General features: G+C 32.3%; 1 protein-coding gene across 1 annotated transcript; it reads right to left on the bottom strand.

The window, feature by feature from the left end:
- Positions 1-214: 214 nt before the first annotated feature.
- On the bottom strand, positions 215-15,570 carry LOC143058603 (uncharacterized). The gene is made up of 5 exons (XM_076232080.1): positions 15,502-15,570; positions 13,003-13,247; positions 7,640-7,857; positions 5,812-5,956; positions 215-3,736 (listed from the first exon to the last, which is right to left on the bottom strand). The coding sequence occupies exons 2-5, from the start codon at positions 13,238-13,240 to the stop codon at positions 333-335; spliced, it is 4,005 nt and encodes a 1,334-aa protein (XP_076088195.1). The 5' UTR covers positions 13,241-13,247; positions 15,502-15,570; the 3' UTR covers positions 215-332.
- Positions 15,571-17,015: the final 1,445 nt, after the last annotated feature.

The following is a 17,015-nucleotide window of genomic DNA, read 5'->3' on the forward strand; positions in this document are numbered from 1 at the left end:
TACGGTTGATGTTCTTGTTTGAATAGCTTAACAATTTCATTGTGTGGCCATTTATAGCTTTATTTTCGATGTCATCCAAAGCTCCGTGTTGAAGACCTGTGATTGTTAACCTTATATTTATTGTGACTTGGATAGAGAGTTGTCTTAACTCATAAAACATCTTCTTATTTGTATTCTTTAGGCAACGCAAAAAAATGCAACTTAAAATAAATACTACATGTTCTCCACTTTATTAAAATCCCTAATCAACAATAAAACACAAAGGAATTGATGTAACAACCAAGCTGTAAGTTAATGTACTACTACTACAAACATACAAATTCTAAAATTGTTCACTCATGATTTATAAGAAGTTGAACAATTTCAGTATGACATTTCTCAAGAGCTACAATGAGTGGCAATTTATTTTCTCTATTACGTATATTTATATCACAATTATTGCCGAGCAATAATTTTACAATTATTGAATGTCCTCTTTCTGCCGCAACAGACAAAGGTGTTTCTTTATTTTTATCACATATATTAGGATCACTTTTATACTCTAATAATAATTTAACGAGGTCACTATTACCTTCCATTGTTGCCATAAGTAAAGGGGATATGTTCGTATTATTACATATATTAGGAGCACTTTCATTATTTAATAATAATTGAAAGAAGTTCAAATTATCTTTCATGGCTCCCATAGGTGGTAAAGGGGATATGCTCCTCTTAGTACATATATTAGGATCACTTTTATACTCTAATAATAATTTAACGAGGTCACTATTACCTTTCATTGTTGCTATAAATAAAGGGGATATTTTAATATTATAACATATATTAGGATCACTTTTATACTCTAATAATAATTCAACGAGGTCCCAATTATTTGTCATTGCTGCCATATGTGGTAAAGGGGATATGTTCCTATTAGTACATATATTAGGATCACTTTTATACTCTAATAATAATTCAACGAGGTCACTATTACCTTTCATTGTTGCTATAAATAAAGGGGATATGTTCATATTATTACATATATTAGGATCATTTTTATACTCTAATAATAATTTAACGAGGTCACTATTACCTTTCATTGTTGCCATAAGTAAAGGGGATATACTGCTATTATCACATATATTTGGATTACATTTATACATTAACAATAATGCTACAGTTTCTTTCTGACCATACTCTGTGGCAATGAACAGGGGTGATTTATGGTCAACATTACATAAATTTATATCAATTTTATGTTGTAACAACAATTTTACAATCTCAATATGACCTTGATATGCAGCAACATGCAAAGGAGATGTACGGTGCCTATCAGTAAAATGCAGATCGCTGTTGTGTTCTAGAAGTAACTTTACAATTTCAGTATGACCTCCCCATGAAGATATGTACAGTGGTGACTTTCTCTTAGAATCACACATATTTGGATTACTTTTATGTTCTAACAATAATTGTACGATTTTAACTTTACCAAGGCTTGCAGCGCTACACAAAGGTGGTTCCCCGTCATCTGAATATATATTAGGATCAAAATTATGTTCTAATAACAGCTTTACTATTTTAGTCTTACCTTCACATATAGCTTTAAATAGAATCGATGCATCTTTAACGTCGCTAAAATTTGAATAACAATCATTTTCTAAAAGCAGCTGCGCAATTTTATCGTGACCTCTTACAATAGCAATGGCAACCATATTCCAATGCAAATGCTTGTCAAATTTAGAATATGGCGTTTGTATTAAAAAATGATCATGGAATTTAACAAATAAATCCGTTTTATATTTCAGCAATAACTTGACAACTTTATGATAACCTTTCTCAACGGCTACAAACAAACAACTCTCTAAATTTAACCGACTAATTTCAATAAGGTAGGGTTTCGTTCTTCTTAACACAGTTACATCGGAATAAGATGTATTCTTTAATAATAACTGTACAATATCAGTGTAGCCTTTACTTGAAGCTGTCAACAAAGGAGATGCTATTTTTAGACAATTATTGTGATAATCAGGTAAAGCATTATGGATTAATAGTAAATTTACTATATCTGTATTTCCTCTCTGAGCAGCGATATGAAGTGGCGATATTCTGTACGGTTCGATTCGCTTAATCTGCGACTGTGTGTTGCAATACATATCATCAAAGAATGAATGAACAATATCAGATCTTGACTTTATTTCTCTTGTAGTTGTGGCGGAACTAAAGCGCAATTCTTTAACGGGAAAATTCATTAAATTACCAGGAGGAAGATTATATTCCAGGGAGGTGTCAATATTATGAAAAATGATGTTAACTGTAAGATGAGGATATGCTTTTTCAAAACTGTTAAGCCAATTAAAACAAGCATGAAAATTTGGATCCGTGTTTTGTTTCAGCAGTGCATGCACGACTTCAGAGCATCCTGCTTTAGCAGCTTTAAATAGAGGTGTCTCACCATCCCAATATAGTTGATCAAGTTGTATTTCTTTTGTCAGGAGAATGACTACAATGTCGTAGAAATGTTGATCCATCATAGTCATCATCAATGAAAATAACATTTTATCTGATAACGAATCAATAATATCATTCCCAATTATCTGCGTTATGAATTCAGAACGAAAAGATGAATCTTTTAAGTTTCGGTTTGCGAAAACATGTTTTATAAAACCTTGGTCTATGTCTTTTTTCAATCTGTCAAAATATTTCTTTTCTTTTTCCAACGGAAGTTCGACCACAATTTCATTCTTGACAAAATCTCCTGATAAACCTTTAATAACAAAACGATCACGTATTATATTTCGGTGTGAAAAATCGATCGTTAGGTCAATCATATGCCTACCAAAAAAGTACACATAAATTTCAAATATTTTTTCGTGCATTGAGTATTGAGTGTTTAGTTTTCTAATATATGAGTTGTTTAGTTTTTCCATTTCATTTTTTACAACTTGAATTGAAAAATTTGATTTCAAATCAAAATGATCAGTAATGTTTTCAAGGATTGGCTTGATTTTGTTTTTCATAGTAAATAGACTTTCCGCTATATTGTTATTATAGACAACAAATAGAAATAATGTCGCCAATGCGGTTTGGTCAAAAAGTTCTAAACGCGATAACTCAGCGCATACAGCATCAGTTGGATCTGCAAAAAACTCAACTACGCCTCCATACCCTCGACGATAATATTTACAAAGTAGGGGGAAAAAGTCAAATTCTGATAAAACGTTTGAAGATTTAAGAAGTTGAATTTCATCTTCTGTTAAATAGAAATTTGCAATATCTAGCCTTTCATCATCTGTTAAGCAATAGTCTCTTGCTAAAAAGTCGCAACTGGCTTCTGATAAGAATTCAATTGTTTTAACTATTCGGTGTTGGAAAAAGTGCGTTTTGCATGACGCTAATATTTTAATACAATTACTGTCTAGCATAGCTTTGATATCTTTCGTCATTTCTAACCATTTTATGGCTTTATTTTCATCAAATGTTGCGTCGCCAAAAACATTTTCCATTACAACAATATTTTTACGGTCAGGATCGTAAAAGTATTTGATCTCTTCAAGATTGTCAAAAATAACTATATTGTATTCTTTTGTTTGAGCTAACTGTAAAGCGATAGAATGTATTGCAGTAGATTTTCCGCAACCGGATGGACCGACAGCTAATGCAACATTATGTAGTTCAACCAATTCTGTTAACCGTTTTATTGCTCTTGTTTGTGCAACATTTTCTATTTTCCATTCAAGTATCCTTCTGTCACATATATCTGCAATGCAAAATTTGATTATGCAGACATAATTGGTCTTTAAAAGATTCAATAATTTCCAAAATCAATATAGTCCTATAAATAAAGGCATCAATAGTAAATCGCTGTTTAAAAGTTATAAATCGATTAAGCAACACCAAAAATAATTAGAATCAAAGATTATTAGAATCGAATCTAATAACATTCATTAGCATTATCAAAGATGGTAAATTTAAAATAGGTTTCAAAGAAATAGTGACACAGTTCTTTTACAGTTTAAAACAGTTGTCTGATAGGGTCACATTTTTTTAACTTTTGAACATGAATAATATAAAATCACAACATCCTACAAATTTTCATTAGACATAACCCTTCAGTATCTTATTTTTTTAATATAAAAAAAATCCCTCTATATGGAATATATATGCATAGTTTTGAAAAGCGATATTAAGTTTTATACTTTAGCAATATCGAGGGTTTATTTTCGATAACGGATTTGAATATCGCTTTGCTATCTTTCACCCCTCTTCCCACATACAATCTTCTCTATTAGTTCAGATAAAGATTTACTATACACAATCTGCATAACTCCAATACGGTTTAAACACTTCCGAATATGGAATTTGATTTCGTTGGAAGATGGTCCAGAACTTGTCTAACAATCAATCAACAGCCGAGCAAGTTTGTTACCACATACAGCAGTAACTCAAAGAAGTATATGTCATTGAGATAATTACCTGCAGGCCATATGACTCCTTCACGATGGTTACACGACATCGTATCAAGAATACGATGGGTTCTAACTAGTCCACGAAGGCTTTACTAGACCTTACGATGGACTACAACCTTTGGCCATTTATGGCAAATTTAATCAAATTACATAGTGTTTGGTCCTTAAGAGACGAATTTAATTTTGAAATTATCAATTTCTCCCACTTTAGTAGCAATATACAAATTTCACCAGCATTACTAGACCTTGATGATAAATAGTCCGTTTGCCCCTCACAAATAATATTTGATGATCTTGATGTATTGATCATGGTTTTGAGGTTGTTGATCATTTTTATAACGTGTTATAGTCTTTTATTTATCTTTTTAAATACTATTTTATTTACGGTTTACTGTATCTTTTATGTACGTTGTCCTTATGCCATTTTGTGTTTCTTTGTTACATATTTGTTTGTGTTATAGTAATTAAACTTATAATACAATGCTGACTGTTGTACCCCTATTTTGACATGTTTGACTATCATGTCTGTTTGTTTTGTTTAAACATCATTGTGACTATAATGCAATTTGATGCGACTATCATACAAGTGAACGGTTGCGCTAGCTTTAAAACCAGGTTTATTCAACCATTTTCAACATAAGAAATTGTCTGTACCAAGTCCGAATATGACAGTTTTTATCAATTCGTTTGATGTGTTTGAGCTTTTGATTTTGCCATGTAATAAGGGACTTTCCGTTTGAATTTTCATTGGTTTTCGATATTTTTGTGATTGTAGTTTTTGTCACTACTTTACGATATATTCTAATAGCAACATTTGATTGATTTTAATAACAATCGAAAAAATTAAAAACAAATACACATTTTACCTCAAGTTATAATGTCAATATGTGTACTAAGTTTGTACATCATCACAATATTTTAAAGTTTATGTTTTGATTGTACTGTCACTGCGTTGTGGGAGTAATGCACATGCACGAGTTATTCATGCGGGAGGTTTGGCATGCCACAAAACCATGTTCAACCCACCATTGTTTTCTTAAAATGTCCTGTACAAAGTCAGGAAAATGGCTATTGTTATATTTCAGTTCGATTCGGAGTGTGTTACATTTTAATGTAGTGTTTCTGTTTTGTCGTTGTTCGCCTCTTATATTTGATGCGTTTTCCTCGGTTTTAGTTTGTTATCCGAATTTTGTTTTTTTCTCAATCGATTTATGAGTTTCGAACAGCGATATACTACTGCTGTCTTTATACAGTATCACTCATGCGTAGTGGAGAATATGTGTTATGACTCGTTTGTAACATTCGGGATATCAAAGTAAAATACATCCAATCTGAACCAAATAATTCCATTGATCGATAAACATACCTCGTACTCCCTTGGGAACTGGGTCGAACGTTCCAATCATGTTTCTGATCTCATTGAGAATTTCCCTGTCATTTCTATCAAGTCTGCGAACTTTTGCGAGAGAGCAGGATTCTATAAAACTAATTCCACCAAGTTGTATGATTGCCTTAAAATTTAAGATAAGTAAGGGATCAATTTCGTGTAACACAAACTCTTATTCTTTTATAAAGGTGATTCTATTATATAATTACACCTTATGTAAGAATTCGGGGTTTTGATTGGTTAATAGCCAGTGTATTTTTCACCAATTTACTGTTATCAAATGGATATCGTTCATTTTTAACGCCGCCGGAGTATTTGCTAAAAGGATATGCCTTTTTTACCCTCTCTGCCGTGGTATTTGCCAAAAAATACTCTATCCGACTGGACGCTTGTAACGTCACGATCATCAATGCGTTTTAGTACATTAACATTCGGTGTAATTAAACAGATATATCATGTTATTGAGGGGTATTTGCGAAAAATACCAGTCTTGAGAATGAATTTCCCTCGCCTTACGGCTCGTGAAATTTAACATTCTCTCGACTGGTATTTTTCGCAAATACCCCTCCTTAACATGATATATCTGTTCAAAATATTTTTGAAACTAAGATAAAACTAGTGGGTATTTTACTCGTACGAAGGTTTTTATCAATTATGAAATGAGTCATTTTTATAGCTACTAAGAAAAATATCACTACCACTTATTCGTGCTTTCTGTCTCGTAAAGTCTTCTTGAATATTATAGGCTCAGTATTTCTATACTAGATTAAATAAACTGATATTGTTTTTTAAAGGGAGATGTATAATGACCATAATAAGAAGCAGCATGATTCTACATAATATACATTTCTGATCACTAAGTGTTTAAAATACATCATGTAGCGAAAAAAAAAAAAAAAAAAAACGTTTCGGATAAACTATTACTAAATAAATAGACAATAACTGTTTAGTATCTTTTAATATCAGCTGTATTTGTACGAGACTGAGAAACAGATTGGTGTATTTATCCTGCTGTTAATTCTGTAGATTGTTTATCTTTTTATTGAAAGCCTAAAAAAACATCACATTTATGTTCGATTAAGAATCCCTTGATGTCCACGTAGTTATATCCTAATCACATATTCAGTTTAAGACGGGCTCACAGAAAAGAATCTCGAATGGTCAACAATAATATATCGCTAAAAGTAAGTTATTTATCTATTCTAAAATAACAACTAATTTCATCGATAGTTCACATAAGGTCAAACAATACGTCATTGAAATGCGAATACAATACACATTCTGCGGTTACACTGGTTCATACAACACTCGTCAACAGCAATTCACAAACGTAGTCCGGCAGTGGGCTGAGCTTGAGTATAGTATATAGATACAGCTTAGCGATATCTGTTGGGCTGAATATTTATGTTCAGACACCCAATTGCAGGATAAAGACTACTATATCTCAAAATGAGGCAATGTTGGCATTGTATTGGGTGTTGCGCTTAATAATCTGCTTTATGTAGGTCGTAGCTTGATACGACCTCAGTGATTGTAATGTCAAATATTTTACATCGTACATGACTGAAGTGATTTTAATTGCGTATGTGGTGCAAAAAGAAAAACCAGAACTCGACTGAAGCAGGTAAGGCGACACAAGTAAAACGCAAAAATATCTCGAACTCATGTTTCACATGAAAATATTATTTGGCAAAAAACATAAAATATATGTATTTGAGTTACGTTTGAGTTGAGTTTTGTTATGCAAACTTTTCGAGTGACTTTTGAAAATAAATGATGGCCTAATATAAACTTAATATATACTTACTTTAGAAGTTTCGTCCCACCATTTATTGAACAATCCATCTTTTAAAATTCCATCACTGCTGTGCATTATTTCGTTTCTGTAGTATTTAATTGTTGTAAGGGCTGCTCCAACAATATCATTGCCCATGTATGGTAGTTCGTCTTCAATTTGAATTTTGGTCAAATTTCTTATCAGACATATCATTAAGGTCAGATCAAAAGTCTCTGAAGATGGTGTACCTAAAATAACATATTTGCTTTGATAAGTATCGTTTTTGTCGCAAATAAACGGACAATGCTATTGCTTAAAGACAAGAAACAGCACACACATCACTATAAAGAAAACCAAAAACTAAGCAACACAAACCCCACCTAAAAAAATGATCCTATGTGCTCTATTTCGCTTATATAAGAAAAGCCCCGGTTATGGTTGTTTCTTTTATGTTGGTGTTTTAACGCTACTTTTAGGCACCGCATTTCGACTATTTTTATTGGTGGAGGAAGTCACCAACCTTCGATAGAAAAAATTGACAATCCTAGTCAATTATGATTGGAGTCGAGTGCACCCGCAAGAGCGGAGTTCGAACCACAGTGTTGACTGGCTAGTGATTACAGTAGTAACTACTTAGAACATTCGTCCACCGAGCCCCCCCCCCCCCCCCCAACCGGTTTTGCTTTCAATAAGAAGGTATGGTATCAGTGCCAATGAGACAACTCTTTATCCAAGTCACAATGTATAACCAGATGCTCCGGGGGCAAGTATGGACACAACATTCAAGCTGGATACAGCCCTGAATTTGGATTGTGGTTAAATAGTTGACACAACATAGGTTTCTGACACAGAATGAATGTGGTCTAATGAACTTAAAAATTTTTTTTGCTTTTGAGCAATTCCAATATGCTGTTGAATATTAATCCCCTCAAAGAATAAATATTAAAAGAAATTTTCTTTTTAAATTCTGAAATCTGAAATGAGAAAAAAAAATTGAACACCCCCACCCCCCAATTTTTTTTCACTTCCCCCTTTCCCTCTCCAAAAATGATCTCTATTTAAATTTCTAATGCAGTTTGCAACAATAACTACTCATTTACTCAGCACTGTTTGTGCTGACATGAATTATCATTGATATTGTTATATCTATAAATTAACTGTTTACAAAATTTTGATTTTTTTGAAATACTAAGGCTTTTCTACCTCAGGCATAGATTACCTTAGCTGTATTTGGCAAAACTTTTAGGAAATTTGGTCCTCAATGCTCTTCAATTTCGTACTTTATTTGGCCTTTTCAACTTTTTTGGATTCGAGCGTCACTGATGAGTCTTTTGTAGACGAAACGCGCATCTGGCGTATATATAAAATTCAGTCCTGGTATCTATGATGAGGTTATTTTTAAAATACATCATAAAATATTAAAATATAAAATGTCATACAGTCATGGTTAAAATTAATAGTAATTAATAGTAACTTCTAAAACAAATAGATGGGGGACATGTCCAAAAGCATATCACGTTATAAAGGAATATAACTCAAGAACTGTAAAAGTGAAGCTGCCAAAAATTGAACTTTAACTGAGTTTAGAGGTAATAAGAATTATCTACACATTTCATTAAGTTTAGTTGAGACAAACTTAAGTTAAGAGAACAGAAACTAAACAATTCTTCTGGTAAAGGGGCATAACCCTACAATGGTAATCAAAGTGCTTGTAATCACTGAATGGTAAAGATTGCTTTAATTTATCAGTTGGTAGTAAAGTGAATATTACATTGTATATTGTATAAAGAATTACTGTTCTGGACAAAGAAAGATAACTCAAATTTTAAAAGAAGATTTCATAAAGCATTAATATTGGTTTTATGTGATTCAACAACCATTCTGGACAAAGAAAGAAAACTCCAATTTGTTGACTTGAAACTACAAAAATGCTTGTTTTTGGTCCCTTTTTGGCCCTATATTCTAGGCTGTTTGCCCCATAACCCTTAAAATATATCTCAACTTTCTACTTATGGTATTAAACATTGTGGTACAATTTCAGAACAATTGAAATACTTACACACAACTTAATGTCCTGACACTAGATAAATGCTTGTTTTGGCCCCTGTGGGCCCCTAATTCCTAAACCTTAGGGAACATAACCACAAAAATCAATCCCAAGCTTCCTTTTTTGGTTATAAACATTGTGTTAAAAATTTATTGATTTCTGTTTACTTATACTAAAGTAATAATCCGGAAACCATCCGTCTTCGGACGACGCTGAAGACGACGACGACGACGACAACGTGATACCAATATACGACCGTAAAATATTTTACGGTCGTATAAAAATTGAATTAGTGTAAAACAATTCACACAGAAAAAATCAACGGTCTAAACTATACATAAAAAAAACAAGAAAAGTGAACACCTTATACATATGATAAGTCTTATTCAGAAGGTCAGACTCGAGGAAAAGGCATTTTAATTAGGTAACATTCGTTGTCATTTGCCAAACGGATATTCCATAATGATCAGCCAGCTTGTGATTGCGTCGAAATCGTGCGTTAACAGTTTTGTTGTAATCCACAACCCTCTATCAAGCAATCCATGATATGAAATACAGACCTTAGATTCTAATCAACTGTCAGAGGTATACTCAGTATGAAGGCGCTGCTGGAATGTTGCTACACAGAAATGGAAGGTTCACAATTGGGAAGCTAAAATCATCTTTTGTCATAAATTTTGTTTTCAACCGACAATAATAATCAAGTTCTGGATGAAAGATATGAGGCTTACTAGAATGGTTCTGTTGTATCCTTTATCTCAAGTTCGATGAGATGGATAAGTTCACAATGGTCGCAAGGACACTTTTCGCTTTTTACTGTATTACTATGACATGGATGAGGTTCCTGATTATAACAAATGTTTAGGGTAAAGAATTTTTTGTTCAAGAGGAAACAGATATTTGGGCTTTGATTTTAACAAAGTTTTTATAGACGTCTGTTTGGTCGTGAAAAGATACTTTGACTGGGAAACGGAGTATGGATACAAAGTCTTAAATAGTTATCAAAGATACCAGAATTATAAACTAATACGCCAGAAGCGTGTTTCGTCTACAAAAGACTCATCAGTGACGCTCAGATATTTAATGTTTGCTGTTCGTTTTAACATCATAAACACAGCTTCATAACAGTCTTTTTTCATGTTACCGACAATTGACCCCGTATTTTATACTTTTCCCCAGTTACTTTTTCTGTGGTAGGACATCCTGATACTCACTTAAGTAAGACTAAAATCAAGCGTACAAACGGCACAATCAGGGGAGAATTGCCTGCGTTTTTTTTTGTTTTCTATATACAATATTATCAGAAAACAGCACACCTTCACAAATAGCATCAATTATATATTGGATTTTACATTTATTTGGTTCCTCTTACTTGACCGAGTACTAGGATGTCTAATCATATAGAATGTGACTTGTCGACAAATTATATAATCCGAAGTCAAAAAGATGTAATTTGAAAATTGGTTTATTGTTACTAATGCCTTGTATCACATACGTTACAATTCATGAAATGTTAGGGCCAATATGAATCTGACGTGTATTTACTCCTTTTGTTCTATTTGAATGATTAATGTAACGCTTTTCTGCAATATTATTACATATCCATTGATTTGAATTTCTGTTAAATTTTTCAATTACACTTTGGACCAAATTGATTCAACCAAGATAGAGCGAAACACTATTTCTCATTAACTACTCACTACATTCTTCTAGTTCCCTTCCGGGTTTTTGAGCGATAACTTCTAGGTTTATTTGGGGGGGGGGTGAAGAGTAGCATACCGCTTTTCAAAGGGCCATAAATCGATTGAGAGAAAATAAATCCGGGTAACAAACTTAAACCGAAGGAAACACATCAACTTGAAGAGGAAAACAACAGAAACACTGAAGTGCAACAAAAAAACGACAACGCAACATATATTATACGATCTATTAGATAGCAACTGCCATTTTCCTGACTTGGTAAAGAACATTTTAAGAAAAAAAAAGTTGTCTGTTTGTTTATGCATACACGGTTTGTTGCCAGTTTGAATAATTTATAATGAAGACATAACAAAGAACAATCAATGAGGCTCAGTGAATGTAATACAAGTGAAAGTTTTATAGTTCGCTATCAAACCATGCTGAACATTTTATACATAAGAAAATGACTGAAGTATGCCCATTTACCGGTCCGATTTGAATTTTCCTTTGCATTTTTGTTATTTTACTTTTTTCAAAAACTTTCTAACAGCTTATGTCTGCCATAGTGCCTTCTGTTCCTATTACATAAAACAACTACGTTCTTCCTTTTCAGTACAAGTCGATTCAGTTAGACTTAATAACTCTAGTTAAAAGAGTGTTTCAACGATATAAAAATCCTGTTGTGGATCTACATTTACTTTGCCATTCTGTATGTCTTTAAGTATACGTAGATGTGAAGGAGAGACACAACCAAAGGGACACAAAACTAAATCAAAAATAAATTAACAATGCCTCTTGTTTTAATACCTCTTATTTCAATAAGGCATCTATAGTTTACACTTTTAAATCCAAATTAAAGTTTCTAGTTTGAATTGATTCACAATATCATGTCGAGACCTTTCATAGCTGACTTTAACTTATATTAAAACGTTTGGTATAACCTTTTGGAGTTTCGATTGTTCAATGCTCGAAAACTTCATAATCTGTTTGGCATTTTGAACTATTGACTCGAACGCCGCCGATGGTAGTTAGACTTCCTTCACGTAGTTTAAATGAGGAAACACAAGTCTGGCTTCTTAAAACAGTATAACCCCAAAAGTACTGAACTAAAAGACAAATTCATAAACGAAGTGAAACCCATACAACTGACAAAACCAACTTTAGTTATTAATTAACGGAACAAGTGAAAAACAATCATTAAAATCCCGACTTGGAACATGCATTTCCGAAAAAAAATAATAGTGGAATAAACCTATACATTTAAATCTTGGTTTTCACGATGAGTTTATCATTAGCTGTTTTCATGGGTGAAGGCAGTTTTGTGACCTATATTTGTCATTTAAATAATCGAGATTTTGGCACTTGAACCACTGTGGCACATATATTTATCTTTATATCAACTGTATATGTGGTATTCTTTAATTCAAGTTCAGCTGATCAACATTTTCACAAAAATTGGAATAATTGATTGAGAGGACATTATTTTAATAGTCGCAACTGAATTCAACTAATACTGCTAGGTGATTTCGACTCTGTTTAAAAGCTCCTGTATTAGGTTGACTTCATACCAATTATTTTGTTTAGTTTTGAATAAGAAAAACTTATTTTTTTGTTTTCTTTTTATAATAAAATCTTTATTACAAAGAAAGTAACTTGGTCTGCTTACCTGACAATGGAAATAATAAATCCCACTGAGCTTGGTTAATAACTCTTCTTTTTTTTAGGGTTACTAATGTTGAGGATCTTGCTATATTCAAAACCATCTGTAATCCTCTAGGATAAAATTCTTGATCAAATCTTACCCGAACAGCAGATGGTGCAACTTTGATTAACAGATGGAAAATACGAAGATAATTTTCTTCTTCAGATGAAATATATCCACTCTTAGTAAACACACCACCCATTGCTGTTCTGCGTAAAAGAATACAGATCTTTAGAAAACACATTTATTCTTAAAATTGAAATTTTAACAATAAAATGAAAACCTATAAAAATCAAAGGTACAGAAGATAGCATACAAAAAAAACCTTTTAGAGATAATCAATCCTACGGAAGAGAGAAGTAATCATTACTTTGGTAAGTAAACATATCTGTTTTTCTTGTGAGCTTCCTCGAGAATTATTGATGATGCTTTGAATCTTTCAGAAAAACTTCTATAGTCTACATCGCTTGAAATCAAAATACAATTTCTTAGTCTTAATTTTCTTAAATTAAATTGCCGATCAATATTTTGCATATGTAGTTTAAAAAAATTGTTACATTAAAGATTTTACACACTTAGTAAAGATATACTAGCGCAGGAAACATTTATAGGTTGTCCATCATATGTGTAGAAAGAGACGCTAGTATATGAAATCTATATATAAAATATATCAAAGTTCATGTTATGGTAAAGCAAATATTTAACAATAATTAATTTATTATACATTGTATATAGTGTTTCCTGTGCTACTCAATAGCGGTTCTAAAAGTTGACAATAAATGTTACAATTGTAGAAAATTATTTGTCTATTATTGAATGGCTATCAAAAAGCCTGAGAAAATTTACTTGGTTAAATTCAAAAACATTGTGTCTAGATAGATGTGAATTATAAGTAGAGCGTGTAGTACATTCGAGACTACATGTTTAGAAACATAAAACATAAGCAGTTCGGACCATCAGAACAAATATAAAAAACAAACTAAAAAAAACGGTCGGTCTTTTTTTCTTTCTTTTTTTTTTTTTTGGTAGAGGGAGTATGAAACTGAGTTGAACAATTGAATAAAAGTTTTGAAATCATAAGAAGTTTTCTTCAAAGCGGGGTTCCAATCACATTCACACTGATTGGCGAATAATAATACAGGGAGCTTGTAGTAAAATTAGTATTTTACCGATTTGATGACTTTTAAACACGTTAAACGGAAACTTTGCAATCAAATGAAAAAATAATATTATATTCGAAATGTCTAAAATAACAAAGGAGTAGGTCCGGTAAGGACCGATTTTGGCCTCAAATTTCAGTTTCATCTGACGAAAGATTTTGACCACTTTTTAAACACTTAAGTATCTATTTCATATGATGCAATTAATTTATGTGAAAGATTTTAACTTATTTAGTCATTAAAAACGATCCGATTCAGGCTCAAATATGAGAAATCTACCAAATATGCGAAAAAATGTCACTTTTTTTACTTTTTGTCAAAAACGAAAGTGGCCGCATCCGTGTTCATCCTCAATCTTTATATATGTTATGTATTATCATCAAATACAACTTCCATTTCAATATTTTGGATGAACACGAATGCGGCCACTTTCGTTTTACACGGAAACCGTCTAAAATTTAACTAAAATGCTGGAATTGTGAAGATTTCAGTAATTTAGCATGAATTATTGGTGCTAGTTCTCAATATATGTGCATTGTATTGTCAAAAAGAGCCCATATTTATGTAGCAGAACCTTTCTACTATCCAATAAATGACTAAAAGTTTACGTTTTAACAATTTTGTAAAACTGCTATATTTTGGGGCCAAAAAGGGGTCTTACTGGACCTACTCCTTTATAGAAATTAACGTTTTGTCCTAGACAAGAGATCTACATCGACTTGAATTGAAGAATATCAATTCTCTACATGTAGCCATCTCTACGGCTTCCCGATAAAAAAAGCGTAGTAACTACGACTATTTTATCAAATAAGGCAATGCCAATAGCATACACAGTTTCTCAGATCATACAAAAATGATATCATACCGAGAAACATTTAAATTAACTTACTTTTTTTAACATCTATGGTTTGTAGTATTTACACTGAAGTTTGTTTCTCTATTATGTTTATAAAACGAGGGGACTATAGTTTAGAGCGATTAGTTTTATGGATTCTGTCAAAGTTTAAAGTCATATGTAAAGAGGTATTAAAACACATATAACACGTGATTCTTATCTAAAAGGTCGAAATGATAGAACAAAAATTTATAACAAAATAACCCGGTTGCAATGTGGTCCACTATCAACAGAGATAATTGGGTATAAAGTTCAACTATTTTTACCATAGGGAAATCACATCAACGCTACTTCAGGAAACAGCACTAGAAATATACATGTTTAAAGTTTACCTTTACCTTTACATGGATGATAAATCTGATTATTTATATTAAATGTGGTACACAAGGTGTCTTTTTTGTGACTTACCGCAAGTGGCTGCCTAGATTGAATTCCTTAATTTGTCAATTGTTTGCTTTGGAGTTTAGTGTGTCGGGCCTTAAAACAAATAAAACAACAGAATAAAAAAAACATAAAACAAAACACTCAACGCTGATCATCTTCAATTCGACTGACTTATAAAATGTCTTCTAATAATGTGCTGTAACACTAATCATCAAGGTAAAGGGAGGGTTGAGCACTCATAAACATGTTTAACCATACCAGATTATGCATGTGCATGCTCTAATTCATGAGCCTGTGATTAGGTTGATTACATTGGTACTGTCTGTTATATATTCTTTCGGTCCTTGTTTTATGGACACGAGACTGTTTGTCTGCTCGTTGAACAGTTTCATATTCTATTGGGTATTTTATAGCTGACTATACGATAATGATTTTGTTCATTGATGACGGCTGTCCAGTAATCCACTATTGTTGCCAAACACCTAATTTGAGCAAGTGTATAGAAGTCTCATTGACGATCATACCTTGTTCTTATATTGAATAGTATATATATACAACTCGTCTAAACATCAACCCAACAATGTAAGATCTGTAAATTTGCTTTCGCAAATTTGTTGTTCTTCCCTCGCCGGGATTCGAACCCATGCTACTGAGATATATTAATCGTTGACTATTTATTCAGTCATTTCATATATATATAGTGATCCGATGGATAAATCTGTTGTAGAGTTGTCACTGACTCAGACGTACTTATAAATACAATTATTTTCTGTGACTGTATCTTGCATTAATTTGTAGGCTCCTTTACTATAGATAATTGAGCTGATATGTAACAATAACATCTCCATGCCTAATATTATAGTAATATATCATGTATTGTATTACGACGCTAGATTAAATCTGACGAGGAAAGGTAACACTCGGCCACCGAAAGCTTTATTATTCTGAAGCCAAGATGGTCGTGTGGTCTAGCGCATCGGATACAGTGCAGGCGATTTGGTGTCACGATATCTCAGTAGCATGGGTTCGAATCCCGGCGAGGGAAGAACAAAAAATTTGCGAAAGCAAATTTACAGATCTAACATTGTTGGGTTGATGTTTAGACGAGTTGTATATATATATATATATATTTTTTTTTATATCCAAGGAGTAATGGTGTAATTACCAATACGACTACTATTCACAGGAGTTAAAATGACGATGTAAAAAGACTTCCTGTCTATGGAGATAACTGCATCATGTTTACTTATTGGTTTCATATCTGATTATTAAACATTGGTTCACAGTTGTTGCTTTGATCTTATGCTCTTTTAAAGACAAGAGGACAACTAGGAGAAAGCTATTGTGCGTAATCAGTTTATGTTCTTTGTGTATTTATATACCTAAAACATTTGTCTCGTTTAGCAAACGAAGTCAATCAACTAATTAAGTGGATAATTAACGGGCGTATGTTATTTTACTTTTTAAAATATAAAAGTATGATTTGTTTGTATTATCTTGTTTTACATAAATAATTAAAAACTTTGCTTCCACCATTT

The sequence above is a fragment of the Mytilus galloprovincialis genome, chromosome 14, assembly GCF_965363235.1.
Source record: "Mytilus galloprovincialis chromosome 14, xbMytGall1.hap1.1, whole genome shotgun sequence".
Lineage (NCBI taxonomy): Eukaryota > Metazoa > Mollusca > Bivalvia > Mytilida > Mytilidae > Mytilus > Mytilus galloprovincialis.

What these genes read in the sequence shown, in the direction of transcription:
- LOC143058603 (XM_076232080.1), bottom strand. Translation starts at nt 13,240, where the DNA reads ATGGGTGGTGTGTTTACTAAGAGTGGATATATTTCATCTGAAGAAGAA. An exon ending in GGTGGGACGAAACTTCTAAA is followed by an intron (nt 5,957 to 7,639) that starts GTAAGTATATAT and finishes TTAAATTTTAAG; the next exon opens with GCAATCATACAACTTGGTGG. An exon ending in AGTTCCCAAGGGAGTACGAG is followed by an intron (nt 3,737 to 5,811) that starts GTATGTTTATCG and finishes TTTGCATTGCAG; the next exon opens with ATATATGTGACAGAAGGATA.